Raw genomic sequence first — 18,913 nt, 5'->3', positions numbered from 1 at the left:
CAAGCATCTGCTTAGTTGCCAGATGGATTTGTGTGATTGTGAGTGATGAGATGGGCAGTGCACTGTGAAAGTGTAAGGAAGAGTGTGTGTAACAGCATGGATTTTGTTAAAGCATTGGCCATGAAAGAAGACCTGTAGAGCAATACTGATGAGCAAACAGAAAGTATTCAGAAGTTTTCAAGAATCTAGATGGTGTGCTAATGCAAAAAAATGCATTCCCAAATTAAGTGGTGAAATCCAGACAGATGTTTATGGGGCTTTTTAAAAGCTTATTTAATCTATTTGGTTTCTTCATCACTTTGAGAGGGAAATGGGTTTAATTCTACCAGGCCCCTTGTAGCCATAAAAGACCCTGACCTGAGAGCCATATATGTTTGGCTGTAATGCAGAACAGTGGGACCATGGGTCCACATACCAACTTGACTATGGATCTCTGCATGTAAGGTGATAAACAGAGAGGTTTTATAAGAATTTGTGATTAGACAGAACCTCTTACTTTCTTCTTGGAGTTAGAGTGCATTGACCACAGTTTCCAGGGTGAGGTAGGACCTTGCTAAGCCAGAACCATGTGGAATTGTGGAAAAGAATTTTAGTCAGCATTCGACATGTATAGGTTATAGCAATGGTCACACATGAACAGTAAGTTCAGTAAAATGCAATTCTTTCAGAGAACTGCCATTTGTTTTATTCCTTGTAGTGAATCCCTGTGTGTAGTGAAATTATTTCCTTAAAAGTAATTTGTAAGAGTGTTTTTCTGTATTTTAGATGAGGGGAAAACAAGAGGCAATGATAGTRTTTTCTCCATAGAGATTTATCATACCAGTGATGAAAGTCAAATAGTGCATAATTGGGGAAACTGTATACAGTCAGATCAAGTCTGTGCAGTATTTATTTTACTGAAAGGCTCCAGGGACAGGAACGAGGAATCATAAAAACCCTAAGAAAGACAAGTATCTGTGTAGGTTACATTTATTCAGCTGAATTTAATGGCACACATTCTTCATAGATGTTCATACAAGCTTTCAGATTATCACTTTCATACTTTTTTACATTTTGTTGTTGTTGTTCCCATTTATAGATTCTTTAGAAGTGGTTTCTTACAGAATTTCCTCTGGTGATCCATATGGAAGATTCTCTATTGACCCTCAGTTTGGTATCATCCGCACCAAAAAACAACTTGACCATGAAACTCAATCTGTTGTGGTGCTCACTGTTCAGTCACAGTTGGGCAGCTCCCCTGTCTACAGTAGCACCCAGGTCAACATATCTGTGATAGATGTCAATGACAACCCTCCGGTATTTCTTACCAAATCTGGTAAAGTAATTATTTCACATACCCTGCCTCCTGGCACAGCTGTCTACATTGCTCATGCAGAAGATAAAGACAGTGGCCTAAATGGGGCAATCAAATATAGTATTGCAAGCAATCAATCAAGTGCATTTAGCATTGATCCAAGCCTTGGAGTGGTGAACCTCACCAGGACAGTGTTTGCAGATAAGCAACAGGAATATACTTTACACGTAGCAGCTGAAGACCATGGAAGTCCTCCTCTGAGTTCTTTGTTGAAGTTGTCAGTGATTATTGAAGAGCAGAAGATGGGCCCCACTTTGGCTTTTGAAAACTTGGTGTATCAAGTGGAAATCAGTGAAGCTTCCTCACTAGGTGCCCAAATCCTTCAAGTTCAAGCCCACTCACTAGATMCACACCATGTCACCTCCAAGCTGACATATTCCCTAGAGTCTAGTACAGATTCTGTTGCTTTTGGAATCAGCTCTGATACTGGCTGGATTTATCTGCGGAAACACTTGAACTATGAATGTGCACAGATGCTAAGTTTTAGAGCCCTAGTCAGCACCTTAGAGGACAAAAGCTCCAGGCAGAATGCAAGTACTTCAGTAATTGTTAATGTCCTGGATGAAAATGATAATTGCCCCATGTTTATACGTGAGGGCTACTTCTTTGAAATGGAGGAAAATCCAGTTCCCAGGGGTGTGGTTGGCACAGTCACAGCTGTTGACAAAGACTCAGGAAGAAATGGACAACTTTCCTATTTCCTCTTGTCTGATGGAAAATATTTCAAGATGAATTCCAACACAGGTAGCGTTTTATGATTTGTAATCTGCCTAATATTGCTTTTGGAAAGCAGTTTTCCTCTAAGGGAATGGAAGTAATGTGTAAAGTTCAGGAGCCGCTGTGAATTTCTTGGGTTGGTATATGAATATTCTAACTCAAAGCTTCATAACTTTTGGGATGAAATAAATCTAATACATGTTCATGAAGAATGAACTAACCCTTAGGATTTGATTTTTCATGACTTTGTTCTGGTCACTTGCTCATAAGTTTCAGTATTTGAATGTAGCAAATGAAGGAGTTTTAAATAATAGTTTCAATAGAGCATAGGAAGAACTTCTAATTGCCTGTGATCAAGTAAAGTTGTAAGTACAGGTCAGCCATAAACAACTGTAAAGATAACTATGATATTTGAAAGTTAGTGTTTTAAAACACATTTGTGAAAACTTCTAAAAGTTGCATCGAAACTAAGCTCATGCTGTTAATGGCATTGCAAAAGGAAATTGACTGAGACAAATTCTTCCCTGTACAAAGTGTACTCCACAGTGAATCCCAAATGCCTTGAGTCAGAGATACTTTATCCACACAGTGTAACAATACAGAATACAACATGGGAAGTCAAGTGGAAGGATATCCTATAACGAACACAGGCACTGTAAATAATCCAGTTTAGCAAAAGAATGTCTAAGCAGCACAGATTTCCCGTTTAAAACTCCACTTCCCAGATGTCCTGTCCTCACTGGGGTGAAGAGGCTTTTCTAGAATTTCTCCATGAATCTCAAAATAAAACTGTCATTTCAAAGCAGGTTCTTGTGGGGTACCTTTATAAAAGTTTAAAGGCAAATAGAATATAAGGAATTAACCAAGAAGATCTTAAAATGGTACAAGGTCATCTATGTGAAGGACTGGTCAGCTGCAAATCTTCAGGTATATTGAGTACGATTGAGCTGAGGGAGAGAAGATTGGGTCAGATTTATTCACTGGGTTTACCAAAATGTGTAGTAGACATAAGGCTTTCTGATTATCATACAGACATTGTGCTGAGAATTTCCTAACCCAAGGGCATAATAAAAGCCATGTGTGAGCAATTAAAAGTCCGTGCTCGTATATTATCTATCATGAAGTATGGTGAAGAAAAGGCCAGATGGATTTCTTTGGAAGGTCAGCATGTTGGTTTATACTGTTTTATACCTTTGCTCTGGGGCATCCGGAGTGCAGTAAAGAATGTAATATAATACTAATGTACAAATGCAGACTTTTATTCACAAAACCTTTCTGTGGAATGGAGTTCAGTAAACTGGGATTTTAGTGTAAGAAGTAGGGTATATCAAAAGACATGTATTATTAGTTCACATTAAATTAAATGTATAATTGCATACAATAAGATTAATGCAAGCATACAGCAATATCTCACTCGTTTTCTCCTTTTTCTTTGTCCATCAGGTGAAATTATAAACTGGGTTGCATTAGACCATGAAAGACAAACTCACCATCAGTTGACTATACTAGTGACTGATCATGGGTCACCGCGACTTAATGCCACAACAACTGTGTATATCTCAGTCACTGACATCAATGATAATAAGCCTATCTTCCCACAGATTCCATCTGGAAAAGAACTAAATGTCAAGGTTTGTGCTAGCCGTTTCAGTAACCTTCCAGTTTGGTCTATCTATGCTGTCTTTCAAGACTTGTTCTGAGCACCACCTTGTGGCAAAAGCTCAAATTGTAAATCGGATTTTCATCTACATATCACAGTTGTGTTTAGTGGAATGCATGTAATCTGACTTACTTGAAAGTTATTAAAGGAAGCATATGATAACAATAAGAAATACCTTTTAGTCCATGTGACCACCACATTGCCTAGAATGTGTGACCTAACTGAATAGTTATTAAGATTCAATTATGAGCCTAAAGGTTTTTGATTGATGTGAAATAAATTATTTATTAAGGAATATTACTTCTAAAGTATTTAAATTGCTGTTTTACTATAGGACTGACAAAATAATAAAACAGTAACAATATAACACAAAATAAAGAAGTAAGACATTTTTAAATTTAGATTCAGGTATATTTGAAACTTTCAAAATATGTAAAATTATTAGACTTCTCATCGACTATTAGTTTTAAAAAATATACATATAATTCTGTTTTATGTATACAGTAGACTCTTTTAATTTCTGGCCTCTGAATCGGCTGTATTAAAGATTTTTGAATTAGCAATGTATGCAAACCATAATGGGGTATTGCTAGAAATGTGTTAATTTGACCATTTTCTGAAATACTTTGTTTGTACTTACCGTGAACGTTACTGAAATGGAAAACATAGCTACTACTAAAGTCTTGCTTTATGGGAAGTGAATTAGTTTTAAAGCTCACTGATATTCTTTTATATTTACAAATTATATATAAACTGCTTGATGACAGGTTTTGGAAGGGCAGCCATCAGGGACACTCATCACAACTATCTTTGCAAAAGACTTTGATTCTGGGAACAATGGTGTAGTATTGTATTCAGTAGAATCAGGTAAGAATTTAAAATGTTATTCATAAGAAAAACACATTGAAATAATTAGTTTTAGAGGTGCCAAAAAGACATACAGGATTTTATTTTTATTTTGTGTCAATTAGAATAAAGGTGCCTGTGTAAGCAGGAATCAAGACTAATATATGTCTTATTAAATGTTTGAGGAGACATGAGTAGTTATCTTCCTCCCTTCACCRTCTGCCCCATCATCCCAAGGATTCAGTTGCTTATAGGGCCAGCCAGAGAATGTCCAAACAGCACTCRCACAAGATTAGGACCATGGTCTTGTACAGTACAGTTTAGTGTTTCAGTCAGTTGTTTAACATCTTAAAGGAAAGATGATCTCCCTGTTCCCATGATCAATTGAGAATTTTGATGCTAAAAGAACAGTTCATGACAGTCTGAGACAGGGATCAGAAGGATCAACAGATAATCTGGGCAGACAATGAGACTTGCGGTTTTTAGGTCATGYTTCATCCTTTGTTTAGCGCTGTGTTAGCTTGACATGGTGCAGCAGCTTAAAAACACTTCTCTTTTTTAGTTTTCCCCGTAATTTCTATATCTAGTAGTTCATGTCTGGGGTATGCTTTAGGACCCAGTTTTGTTTCCAGTGAAATCAATAACAAAACAGTTCTTAATTAGAATATGAGTGGGACTGGGACATTGATACTGGTAAGAGATATAGATATGATCTCTGCTTTTGTCACATACTACTTGCTACACTTTTACACAAGAGAACGCCATCTCCAAACAATGAGGAAAAAATTCCTTCTGCTTTATATAATTACTTACTGAAAATAGCTAGAGACGTCAAGAACAAAACTATTTCTAAAAATCTGTCAAGTTGTTTACATGTGGATGCCGTAACAGTTTTTATACCTGCTCCATGCTACAGGATTTATATAATCAGTATTTTTCAAGACTGATATTTTTAATATGTCGTAATTTGCACATTAAACATACTGTTTCACTGAGGTCATGAAGAGCAAAAATACATTTCAGTTATTTCCATCTGCTTAGTACATTTTCTCATGCGTTCTTTTCTGTGTAGGTAGAGCTCAAATGTGTGCTCATTCGGTTTGAACTCATGATTATTTGTCACTTCAGAGTAAAGAACAAAATTAAATGCCATAAAGGTACATTTATGGCATTAGCCCTCACTCTGAAGAGACAGGAAAGCTGTAATCTTTCCTTTGCAAGGCTGAAATTGCTGAAAGATTTCTGTGAATTGTTATACTGTATGTATCCTTTTGACTTTCATAGGGTAATGGGAGAACTTTAAGATACAAATTCAGAGGGCCAGAGAACTGATTCTTGTCTCTTCCACCAAGAAATCCTTAAAAAATTAAGACATTTAATAACTCTATTGTAAATTTTGCAGTTGAAAAGTATGTAGGTAATAAAAGTGTGTAGGGTTGTTTTATTGCCATACCTTTATTGCCTTAGTTTGGATACAAGTGACCATCTCTTTCAGAGGGAGTTGGAGAGAACTGTAGACTCCTGCATTGTGAATGATGAGCTTTTGCAAGAAATTATCCCCCCTAAGGAGAAGGGAACTATAGAACAGGTAGTACCCAACCCTTCGTTTGAAGGGTGATGGCCAGCCAATATAGGAAGCGTTCTTCATGGKTTTTTTTGTCTCTCTGTGTATCTAACTATATGCCCTTCCTTCAAAGAGCAACTGGATTTTCTTCGTGGCTTCACTGTAGAGCCACAGAGGAGAGTAAGTAAGAGTTCAAATTATTAAAAAGACTAGCGACTCAAAATATGACTGATCTTTCAAATGCTCTCTCTAGAAAGGACAAAAGGATAAAAGCAAAAACAGCAGCAAAAGCTCTAAAAGAATGCTCCCAAACTCTGAACTAGATATTTTCCTGATAAACAAATCCAGAAACAGCTCAGCTTCTCTGATACTGATTTTTGTTGTTGTTGTTAGTTGGCTCACAGCCTTTAACATCTGGTCTTCTGTTTCATGGTGAAGTTCTTGCCTGGTTTATATTTAAAATAGTATTTTCCAGTCTCGGGACATTGTTCAGTACTAAAATTTAAAGAAGAAATATGATCTGATTTACAGCCTTTTTTGTTAAACACAGGCATCAGGTTAATTGGAGGAGTGCATGCAGACCAGTGCCCTTTTCAACAGTTAAGGGACTGCTGCAAGATCAAGAGCGATGAGTATCAGTGTCAGCTGTTCAGCTTGTAAACTCCATAGGGACCTCAGTCACTGGGTAATTTTCAATGTTCTTGAGACCTTAATGAGACTCCCAGATTAAAATAATAGACTATTGTTCAGGAGGGCTAATGATAAATGTCCACGAATTATATAAGGGAAAAATCTGTGAAAGAACCATGAGGTTTACAAAAAAGATAAATTTTAGCCTTCAAAGTAGAAGTGTTTTCTTCTAAATTCTCCTCCCTCTTCCAAGAAAATCAAAACAAATCATCCTTTAAACATTCTCATGCTTGGAGATTCATGATCATATGGTCATACCTCTGCTTTTGTATCATTGCTGAAAGAATAACTGAAATCAGGAGGAAGTGGATCCCTCCCCATATGTATTATCCCTTAATAATGCTGGCAATTGCTAAGTGATTTACTTGGCCTTCTTTACAATTGTCAATAGATTATATCGTAACATTTATAACAAAATTTAATCTGTATTTATAGTACATCATAAACTGTTGCTTTGTGTGTTAAGATTAGCACTGGCAAAATACAGTTTTACAGTTACATGTGAAATGGTTCTGTGGATCCATTAGAACTTGATAACCAGAATGCTATGAGAAGAATAGTTTACACTGCTAAGACACACAAATTGGTCAGGGTTGTGTGCTTGTCTGTGGACAAGTAAAAAGCCAGTACTTGTTCTCTAGGGTGATCTGCAAGCACAATCCAAGGAAGATTCCTAGATTTGAAGAGGGCTACATTTCTATAGCAGCCCTGTGGTATTCAAGCACTTTGAGAAACATGGCACTGTTGTCTTCATTCTAATTAAAAGAAACACTTCTTTTCTCAGCATCATCAATTATATTTCTTCTGAAAGGAGAATGAGATGACTAAGGCCCTAAGTATCTTGAAATGTAGATAAGATATAGTTCTTCAGGAAATTAGATAAAAATATTTAACTAATAATATCTGCCTGCTGAGGCCACTGATATTTGGGAAAAATCTAGTGTTATTTTGTGTCTAGGTTTCTAAGCTATTTTGCCTGAATTATGGATCCCCAGAAGGCTTGAATGGTTCTGCTGAGGTTCATGGCCACATTGTGTGGTGTTTCTTAGGCCATCTTTTCATCTGAAATTGCAGTTTGTGTCATTGTGTTTGAGGGCACAGAGTTGAGAAAGTGCTTGGGTTTTGGAGAACAACAGGTAAATGAAAGACTGGTGTATAGATTGGACAATGAAAAGGTAGAAAACTGAGCGAAACAGTGTATCTGTTTATTAGCAAGTTAAGGTAGTGATGTAAGCACAAGAAGAGATTGGGTGCATTAGAGTCTAGTCGAGAGATTTACTTTTTGTCCGTTCCATACTTCATTTGCTCTTCTCAATTTCTTTCTTCTCCATTTCTCTTATTTTCTTCATTTTCCCTTCATACATAAAGCGTGGGATCTTGAAGGTGTATGATATAAGCAGCAGTTGCCTAACTCAGGTGACTCACGGAGATGAAAGCTGAGCAAATGTTTCTGGAAGTGCAGGAAGCACACGTTTCCAGAGCAGCAACTGACATACTCTTTGAGCGTAAAAAATACAACCACCTTTTCCCTTATTCCTCCCTTTGAACTTCCAAAAGAATGATGGGGAGGATTTGGAGTGTATTTAGAAAGTGCGCAAGTTACCGCTCGCATACACTTGTCCCCGCAATCTTGGGCAAAGGTATTTAAAAGTGATCTGTCTGTTCTCTTAGTAGATGTCAATTATTAAATCCACAGAAAAAAATCAGATCTGTCTTTGACAGACTTTTGATATTCAGAATTGAAAAAACTGGTTTAGCTACGAAATCTAGAATGAAAGTATTCTATTTTAATGACTTATACAAATACTGCTTTCCAAAATTATCAGACATTTTTGTTACTTTTTTCTCCAGCAAAATATGTGCAAAACTGTTTCAGGCAATATTTGGATTTTAGTGGAATTGCGGTCTCTGATGATTAACACCATTTCTTTTCTGATCTTCTTTTCTTTATTTTATTCAGAAAAGTAGATTCTGACCATTCATTTCTCTTATCAAATAAGCTTCAATGCTTCAAAAGCTCTGTTGACTGACACCTATTTCAGTTGACTGTAACTACCTACTTTCTGTTATTTGAAATAAAAAGTCTTTATGCTAAGACCTACTAACTGTCCTCAGTCACTACTGAAACAAGGGTGAGTCCTTCTAGCCTCTGGCTCAGATTGCAGTTATGTACTTGCAATGTTTTTGTTTCTAATTTTTTGGTTCAGTTTGGTAACTATAACTCCATTTTGGTAGAAAAATGAAAGGAATAGTTTTCATGAACATTTATTCACTGTTAGCTTCTTTTTCATGTTAGTTCTCAGTATCTGTTATTTTAAATGTCAGTTTTAGTAGAATGTTAAAAATACATGCATATAATTCACATTGTGTGTTCATGTCTTCTTTGCTGTTTTGCTGAACTGGGATTTTATGYTGTGAAACATTATGCAGAACAAAACAGGATATCCGCAAATGTAATGATGCATGCTGTTGAGACCTAAAACAGGAAAGTAACCAAAAGCTATCTATGAAAACAGTAATAAAGCAGCATTAATATTTTTATACTCTCATGAAAAAATGCAGAATGCAGGACTGTCTCATTCAATACTTTTGACTCTATATCTTGTTTCCTTTTGTTGGCAATTTCCTTGTTATATTCCAGACTGCAAGAGTCAACCCAGAAGGGACTTAGGGCACATGAAAAACCTATAGTCACTCAAAAATAGCTGAGAACAATATTGGATAAAACTCCTATGTGTCGATGGTGAAAGCCCTGTTTTCTAACTAGCCTTCTCAGTTTTTGTTCAAAGTCTTCAGATGCAAATATTTTGCAATCACAAGTAAGGTAATTGGGTACACAAACGAACACTTCTATGTACAGCTAACTAATTTGCATGTGCAGATTTGGAGAACATAAACAGCTTCATGCGCACTTAGGTGCCTATGGAAATACAGCTCTTTATGGGTATTTTGTGTACTACATCTGCGTTGAATTTATTTTTACCACAGTTGCTTATTAGAATAGCAGCTGTTATGCTACATGACTTTATTTGACCCACTAGCACACCTTATTAAAAATTCATGTGGCAAAAAGTTGTTTGCATAGTATTTTAAGACAGAAGTCGTTATGACAGTTTTGGTTTTCTCAGTTTCTAATAGTGTATACCAAGTAACAGATTTTTGCCCATTTTGCTAAAAATTGGAAAGTCACAAATAATATTTACCATTCTGTAGTAGAATTTTTCTCTGCAACTCTAGAATGGATGTAATATGATATGCCTGCTAGTAGTAATTTTAATGAGTAATATTTTAATTTTATTAGCAATGTGACCAGTCCTTAACAAAAGATGAAAGCGTAATTTCTAATATTCACATGTTGCTTTGGAACAAATCATCGCAAGCTTTTAGCTTTCCTCCAGTTAAATTGCTGTTCAGAACAAGTGCAGGGCTCCATCACTGTAGTTACACTGTCTTAGGGGTAGATCAGTCTCGTTGCTGTCTCCTAGTCTGTGAGGGTGCTGAGCCAGCCTTGTATCTGGAATAATTTACTTGTCCCTTCATACCAGTTCAAACACTAAGACTTAATTCTCTCCCTGGCCCTGCCTGCCAACTGATGTTGGAGATAGGAATCCTGGGGTGTCTGCTTCTCTCCTTATGCACAGACCATTGATGTGAGTAACATGGTACAAAAGTAAGCAGTTGCTTTGGTACTCTATAGTTTTTCTCTCTGTAGCTTTTTAATTCCACGCTAAGCGGGTCATAATTATTATGCACCTGATGAAGGGAGAACAAGAGATCCAGATGAGCCTGAGAGATCCAAATGAGTTGATTTCTTTTCCAGTTGGTCCTGATCTTTTTTACTCATTAATTACAGTGCATAGTTCCATACTGTGGAGGCATTTGGCAAGCTGAAGAGATGCATTTGGCATCTGTAATAACTGATATCCATTTTTCCCCATAGAAGAGGGTATAGGGTACTTCCAGATTGATACTATCAGTGGAGAGCTAAGAACAACTCAGTCTCTGTCATATGCTGAGAGATCAAACTACAGAATGGTGATCACAGCCAGGGACCAAGGAATGCCTTCACTTCAAGGACATGCTGCTGTGTACATCCAGGTACTTGTTTATTTTGTACAGATAAAAAAATTATGATAGATGCTTACTTTCTTTAAAACACAAGCTGAAAATAAGCTGAAGAAAGGAAATGCTCAAAATTACAAGCACATCATCTCATCATAATTTTCGTTAGTCTAACCACTTTTCTGTTGAGTGAGGAAATCAGAGGGCAAACTCAGTTTTGATTTGTTTTGACTTCACAACAACATTATGGGTCATCTTGCAAATACACATTATTTGTAGTTCAATAAGAGGTGACTATGAACACTGGAAGAGAAGGAAAATATCAAGGAAGGCAGAATGAAAAGCACATATAGGGAGGGGCTGAAAATGGGAAAAAGAAAATGAAAAAAAGGTTCTTAGAGTAGATATTGTTTCTCCACTACACTGTTCCCTTTTCTGAATTCCCTGTCTGTAAACCAATATAAGGATAGTTCATTCCTTTGTGCTGGTTTATATAGGGTTGCTATGCATGCGAGTGTGAAATCCAGTGTGTGCTCTTTCTGCAGCCAGCCATCTGCTGTTCATCAAACTACAGTGGATCTGTTTTGTCAAGGCCTTCTGTGTACTCCTTTATTGCAGGTTGAGTATCACCAAAACTGCTATTTTCATGTCACCCAATTTTAGGTAGCTTGGAAAAATGCTTACATCAACACAAGGCAAATGCAGTTCACACCAATAAAGATTCTTTCAAATTAAAACATTATTTTAGAACGTTACAGCAATCTATAATAAATGAAATCCTATAATGATTTAAACAACCCTCAACAGAATCAACTACCTATTTGTATTGGGCAAACTGAATAACGTACCATAATTTCTGTGTCAAATCTCTCTCTGTGAGCACTGTGATATGGTCATATGCAGAAAAAGAGTTGAAGTGCTTCAGAGTAGGACAGAGATAGCACTGTTTGAGACTTCTGTCTGTGGATGCCTGAGATTCAGAGAATGGGAGACAACCTCATTACTTTTTTTTTAATGTGGGAATGAGAGAATTATGGGATTACTTGCTTGCTAAGGACTTCCTGAACTCTTACAGAGCATGTTGAATTCATTTACTGGCTTTGAGGCATACTTAGGATAGTTATACAGTCACAAATAAATAAATGACTGAACCCTCAATTAAGGAAAATTATTTGCATTGCAGTATTCCTAATAACAATGAGAAATTATTGCAGTCTTTGTGCTTTTGTTTCAGGTAATACCACTTCCCAAAGGGAGATCTGTCTTCTCTCAAGACTTCAAGCACTTTGTCATACCTGAAAATTTTAAACCTGCACAAGTATTGAATTCTATAAAGTTGCCTGATAATCATCTGATAAACAATAGGAAACTGCATTTTAGTATCACTAAAGAAGATGATGATGTTCATTTTGAAATAGATAGCTTRACAGGAGATCTTTTTCTTTCCAAGGAACTTGACTATGAAACAGCTTCTCACTTTCTTTTGCAAGTAACTATAAAGGATTATGATAATAGTCTTCCACAGAATACCACTGTCTTTGTGAGTATTGATGTAGAAGATCAAAATGACCATTCGCCATATTTTCAAGATGATTTTGTAGTGATTGGCATAGAGGAAAATGTACCTGTTGGCACTCTGGTGTACTCATTCAATGCAAAAGATGGAGATGGCAGTTTTCTGAACAGCAAAATACAGTATTCCATGGAAATGAGTAGCTTGGGTGAAAATCCATTTCTTATTCACCCTTTGTATGGCACCTTGATCACAGCATTTCCACTAGACAGAGAGATTACTCGCTCTGTGATCCTTACAGTGTCTGCAACAGACCAGGCAATAAATCTGACTGATCGCAGACTTGATTCCTTGACTGCAAAAGTTGTTGTTTTAGATATCAATGACAACAGTCCCGGTTTTACATCTTCCCCTCTTTCCTATGTCATGGAGAATGTGGAAGTGGGCTTCCTTGTTCACCACATAGTCGCAAAGGATCCAGATGAAGGAAGAAATGGACAAGTAACATACCACATTCTTTCAGGCAATGAAAAAAAAACATTTATACTGGATAAGGTCACAGGTACTGTAACTTCTACTCTATAATTTCTCATACTGTGCTTATTAGGGTAATATCTGGCAGTGTATACAATGCAATATTGTATTGAGATACTACATTAATATTTGTCTATTGTCCTTAAGGTTAATTATCTTGGGCAGCGTACCACATGGCCATGGCAGTACTACATTCAGTATGGAAGCTCAGTGAAAGTTAGCTCAGAAATGTCTGCATGGTACTGTGCTGTGTTGTGTAGATGTACTGGGGTGCCTTCCAGTAGTGCATTAAGTAATGTGGGAGGAAAGTGTTTGCAATGAAATATTTTGTTCTGTTTTTTGTACAATGCTTACTTAAAATATGTATACAAACATATGTTGGCATATATATATGTAGATATGCTAGGCAAAATCAATATCAAAGGACTGTTCATTACACTCTGGATACAAAATGGTCTATGGAGGTTCTAAGTGTTGATTGAATTTCATTCTTCAGACCTCTAAAATACTTTGGTTCCTGAATGAGTTCTTTAATTATTATACCATCAGGACAAGAATGCAAATCTCACCATAATAGCTGCAATTTTATTAGTTTTTATTTTGATTTTAATTCCATTGTATGATACAGCTGTCTGTGGTTTGATCTGTAGAGCTCCTAATTGTAGAACTGATTTCCAAAAGAAGATCTTTATTCTTTCTTTAGTAACATGGGTAAAAGTATAAAACATCATGAAAACCTCTTCATGTGTGTAAATACAGATTCACAGCAAAAGTAGAGTGAGGTATCTTCTACCTGTAGCAGATCATTTGGCAACATTTGACTTGGAAGAGGGTATATTCTGTATCATTGCTCTACATTTACAAAGCCCTCTGAGAGAAGAATTAAATAAAAAGAAATCTCTCTTTGAACCTAACTTGTATGTTTCATGAATCCCAATTTCCCCGATGTCAAAATGAATATTTCTGGACCAATTAGGGAGTCAGAGGTAATGACTGACTCCAAAGTGTGGAAGCCTTGTAGCAGCGACACAGTATGCACTGTGGTGCTATACTGGACCTGTGAATGCTGGAACACCTGGGATCCTAACCGTGAGTAGAATACTTTTTTAATGCTTCCAATCTTTATAATAGGACTACTCTCTACATCCCTGCTTTTGGACCATGAGATTGAAGAACGCTACAATTTGACTATTATGGCTCTTGATGATGGCACCCCAGCTCTCTCTGCAACTCAGATTCTGACTATAATTGTTCTTGATGTGAATGATGAGAGACCAATATTTCTCAAGCAATTTTATGAAACTGCAGTCTGTGAAAACCAAGATCCAGGGGAGTTTGTCGTAAAGGTAGAAGCTGTGGATAGAGATTCAGGTAATTTCAGTCCTTTTGCTGTTAATTTCATTGTGGACATAATAGACCAATCAAATCTTGCTGCCCAGTGTGCTTGCATGTACAACTGTTGTGCTTTTCCCAAGGTGACGTATGAGTCTAAGTTTCAAAACATGGCTGCTGGCTCAGACTTTCAACCTTTTTTCAAAGCTTGGAGGTATTCTGACTTGCGCACGGAGTTAGCCCTGGGTGCTCGGATGATGCAGAGCAGTACAGCATACTCTAGCTTCCGTGTGAAAATAGCTACAGTACTGTGGTTATAAATCAGCCAGCAATGTTCAAGTCAATTAAAGTTAATATTTTAATGTTTTGTTTCTCTCAGTCAAAATGTTTGTTAAAATAGTTTACTAGATAGAGACCTGTGTTTTATAGCAGAACCAGCAAATATGCACTAATCTTTTCTGACCAGAGAGGGGCACTGTCATCCAAGATTTTCCAGGTAGTTGAGCTGTAAAGGAATCTTAGAAGCCACTCTGGATTTCAAATATGGTTTTACATACATTAAAAAGTTAATGAATTGTTTTTCAAACCTATGCAAAATGAATGAGGAAGAAGCGTGGTTCATATGGTCTTTGAATCACAGGTAATGTGTAAACATGACAGAGTCTTTGTTATGCAACAGAAAATTCCCTTCAGTTTTTCAATTACCTATTCTTTTGAAATATCTAAAATACATATGATGTTACAGGTAGTCTATGTATTGGAGAGGATCTTACCTTCAGTAACATCAAACACAGTGTGTACAGTTGGTGTAAAATGAAACAGTTATACAGAATCTGTGGTCTGCAGTAAAGATAAAAACTGAAAAGACAAATATTAAGAGTTGCTGCGATTGGCACAAAGTTTCTCAGCTATGTGAATGACTTTCTCTTTACATATGTTCACTTTCTGCACATTTTTAGAATAGTGTAAGGCTGTGCTATTGAAAAAGTAGATCTTGTGAGCAAAATCATCTTCAGTATGCAGTAAAATTTTCTGTTTTRATATAGAGCCCATATTAATTGCAAAAGGCTGATGTGAGATACACGGCTCAACAGAGATGCAGCATAGAAGAGACATTTCCCCACAAGTATGTAAAATATTTAGAAAATAGAAATGGGTGGGTAGCCCTGTCTATGAAAATCTTCATGACAGCTGAGCAGTGTTACTATCTACCTCTGTACCTCACTCTTCCAAGTATTTTCTTTCTTTTGTGGATCACACTATAAAAACAAAGGCAAAGTATTTGATGTAAAAATCTGCAAGTTGATAGAAAAAAGAAATAGGAATTTGCTTGAATTCCTCTCCCTCCTTTCTCCATCCCTTGTATTTATTTATTACATATCTTGTGGGATATGTAGGAAAGGAAATTTTAGGAGCAATTAGAAGGAGGGAGTGGGGGTGACTTGGCAGGATGGAGAAGAAGGGCATTCCAAGTGTKAGGGGTGGCACATGACTCTAGCCAGTATGCGGTTGGCTGTACAGTCACTTTGGGTTGGAGCACTATTGTGGCTGATGGTTCCTTCCTTTTTCTTTTGTTTTTTTTTTTTTTCCTAATTTTACCCATTTTTCAGTAACCACAGTCCTTCTGTTCAGGCTTTTGCTCGTATTTACATGATTTGGCCTGAGGCTGTATGTATATTACAACAGTATTATTCGGAACAAGTACCGAAAGTGATGCTCGCAATGTAAGAAGATGGGGGTTTATGAGAGCCATATAAACATAATGCTACTCGCTTTTCTTATATTTTTGGGACAGAATTTTTGAATGAAGACACTCCCCTCATGCTGTTCTTTATTTTTTACATCACAATTTTTACATTATTTTTATTTACTCTTTAAATTGCACTTTGCATCCCAGTAATATTTGCATGGTCTCAGTAGAAGACTTTCTTCCCTTCACTGATTTTTTTTTTGCCTCATATGTTCCTTGACTGACCACAGGGAGGAATTATTTTTACTGGCAGTTGCAGACATCATCATCCTTTTGTTTTATTTGTTTTTCTACTGTACGTATTCCCTGTGAAGGGAAGAAGGAAAGCAAGCAGCTGTAATCTGTTTTGCGTTTCAACCAAGCTTTAAGCTTGCTGCCATTTTAAAAGGTCTTTTGTGGAAATCACTACTAAATTTTTTTGCCTGTAGTGACTTTCTTTCACACTGATAACCATGAAACATCCTGTTCCACCCACTCCAACCTGCACCTTATTACAGTTGTCCTCACTACAACTCTACCTTGGCTTACTTTCTCTCAGTCCTCCTACACTGGATGAGAGCTCCCCACCTGCCCTAAGGCCAAGATCCAACTGTGCAATGCAAGTCAATACAAGTGTGTAATACAAGTTAATGCTGGGAACAAATATATAGGAAAGCAAATATATCCACAAAATATTTAAGCTAGGTCAAGGATTTGGCTTGAGATGTATCTTTGCAGAATCTCTGAATGAACTAAACTAGCACTTGGCAAGGTCTGCTTTTAAGCTGCTGTTCACCGTTGTCTGTYGTTCTGTCTGGAGCATTATGAGAAAAATCTCAGATTAATAGGGACAGCTAACTTAGAGAGTTTGAAGGGGCTTATTTCCATCCTCTAGAAATTTTTCTGTGCTCATATTTGTAGATTATCATAGTCATAACACTAGTATTATAAAGATAGGACTTGAGCCAAGATTTATGGGGAGTTGGGGGACGGGCATTTGTTCCCGTTGCTTCTTTGCTGGTGTTGGCACTAGACGTATTCAGAACGTAATGCCATGGCTGCTGCTCCAGAGAAGCTGTGGTGGTGCCCTAAAAATGCAAGTGTTACCAGTGCTATGGTGGAGGAATAGGAAAGGGAGCTAAAGCTTTTCCCTAGCTGAAGCTCAAGCACCATGAATTCACCCTGTTGTTTGGCCGGGAGGGGAAGGGGTCCCTGTCACTGGCTCATGCCAAGGAAGGCTAGGGAGACTTAGCTAGGGAGACTTAGCTTCTCTTTCAGCTCTTAATGTACTGAGGGAATAGTTTCAGTTACTTGTTTCAGTTTGTAGTTTCAACCCCCAAAATGTAACTAGCACTATTATTCAATAAACCAGCAGGCTGGATTAAGTGCAAACATGTCAGTTGCTATGCCAGGCTCATGGTATGTGAATGTGGAGTCATCACTCTCCTCTCTTGGGCAGGGTCAGGTGCGCAGCTTTTTTCTTCTGTTAGACATACACTCCTAGCAGCTGGATACCAGAAAGGAGGCAGTAAATGCTTGATAAATGAATGTAACTAGGGGTGTCACATAGTTGTGTGTTTTAAGGGTTAAAAGTTTTAACTTCAACAATGTGTGAATAGTCAAGCTTTATAGCACCTGTGGGTTTGTTCAGCACTGGCTGTAAACTATGTCCATTGTGAAATCTGCCAGTGGACGGACTGGGTCAAAGCTGTTCAGTTGCAGGAGACCAAAGGCTAGTAGTTAATGTCATCCCACCTGAGTCATGTGTATTTTTTTCCATGTGTAGCATACTGCAAGTTAAGGATAGATAAATGCAGACAGAACTGCCAAGATCTTTTTAAAAATGTAGTTGAGTGGTATCTAATATGGATGGACTGGATGGAGTGTGTTGGTAGCCTTAAATTTTGCAAGACATTCTCCTTTATTGTCCTTGCTGCTGTGATTTTTCCCCTTTCTTCTTGAAAGCTGAAAGGACTTCTGTAGCTCATCTTCCTTCTCCTATGTATAAAGATTTTTTATGAATATTTTGTGAATATGTCCTTCCCCTGAATTAGTTTAGATACAAATGCATTTAGACTAATCATTCTTTCAGTCAAATTTCAGTGACATTGCCAACTGTTTAGCAAAGCTATTCAAAAGGAAAACAAAGCAGTCATTGGCATTAAAAATTGTACGGTCTGTTTCTTCTCTCACATTGATGTGTCTCCATCGACTCTGTTGTAGATCATCCTATTTTCCACTGCAGTGAATGAGAACAGGCATGCAGTGTTTGACTCCAAATAACAGTCTTGGTATTGCTAGGAGTGCTGTAGTTTTCCAGGTGCACTAACTGTGCCTACACTACTAAAAGACTGATTGTTGGTTAAAAAAACATAGAAAAATGATTGAATGGAACTTATGAAAATCTGTAAATAAAAGAGCACAATGGTACAAGATGAGTGTTTGCTGCCCTTCAAGTATAAGGTATGATTAAATTCATTAAATTTAATAATATGAATGATGTTACTCTGTAACCAGTGATGGAGATGACATTATACTTTCCTCAGAAGGATATTGAAACTACCAGAAATAGGAAAGAAATTATTTTGTATCCATAATGTATAAGAATCACAGAATCACAGAATAGTTGGGGCTGGAAGGAACCTCTGGAGATCTAGTCCAACTCCCCTGCTCAAGCAGGGTCAGCTAGAGTAGGTTGCCCAGGACTGTGTCCAGTCAGGTTTGAATATCTCCAAGGGTGGAGACTCCGCAGCCTCTCTGGGCAACCTGTTCTAGTGTTCAACCACCTTCAAAGTAAAAAAGTGTTTTCTTATGTTGAAATGGATTTTCCTGTATTTCAGTTTGTGCCCATTGCTTCTTGTCTGTCACTGAGCACTGCAGAGAAAAGTCTGGCCCTGTTGTCTTGACATCCT

General features: G+C 37.2%; 1 protein-coding gene across 1 annotated transcript in view; it reads left to right on the top strand.

Annotated features, from left to right (window-relative positions):
* DCHS2 (dachsous cadherin-related 2) overlaps positions 1–18,913 on the top strand; it is a 70,842-nt gene that overhangs the window by 26,067 nt on the left and 25,862 nt on the right. Inside the window, exons 5-10 of the mRNA XM_026088250.1 lie at positions 1,079–2,098; positions 3,515–3,702; positions 4,499–4,598; positions 10,772–10,929; positions 12,128–12,968; positions 14,072–14,311. Of these exons, the coding sequence (XP_025944035.1) occupies positions 1,079–2,098; positions 3,515–3,702; positions 4,499–4,598; positions 10,772–10,929; positions 12,128–12,968; positions 14,072–14,311 (2,547 nt within the window). The remainder of the gene's footprint in view (positions 1–1,078; positions 2,099–3,514; positions 3,703–4,498; positions 4,599–10,771; positions 10,930–12,127; positions 12,969–14,071; positions 14,312–18,913) is intronic.

This window comes from Apteryx rowi, unplaced genomic scaffold, assembly GCF_003343035.1.
Source record: "Apteryx rowi isolate R43461 unplaced genomic scaffold, aptRow1 scaffold_76, whole genome shotgun sequence".
NCBI lineage: Eukaryota > Metazoa > Chordata > Aves > Apterygiformes > Apterygidae > Apteryx > Apteryx rowi.
The sequence above is the reverse complement of the archived record's forward strand: the minus strand, read 5'-3'. Positions and strand labels throughout refer to the sequence as shown.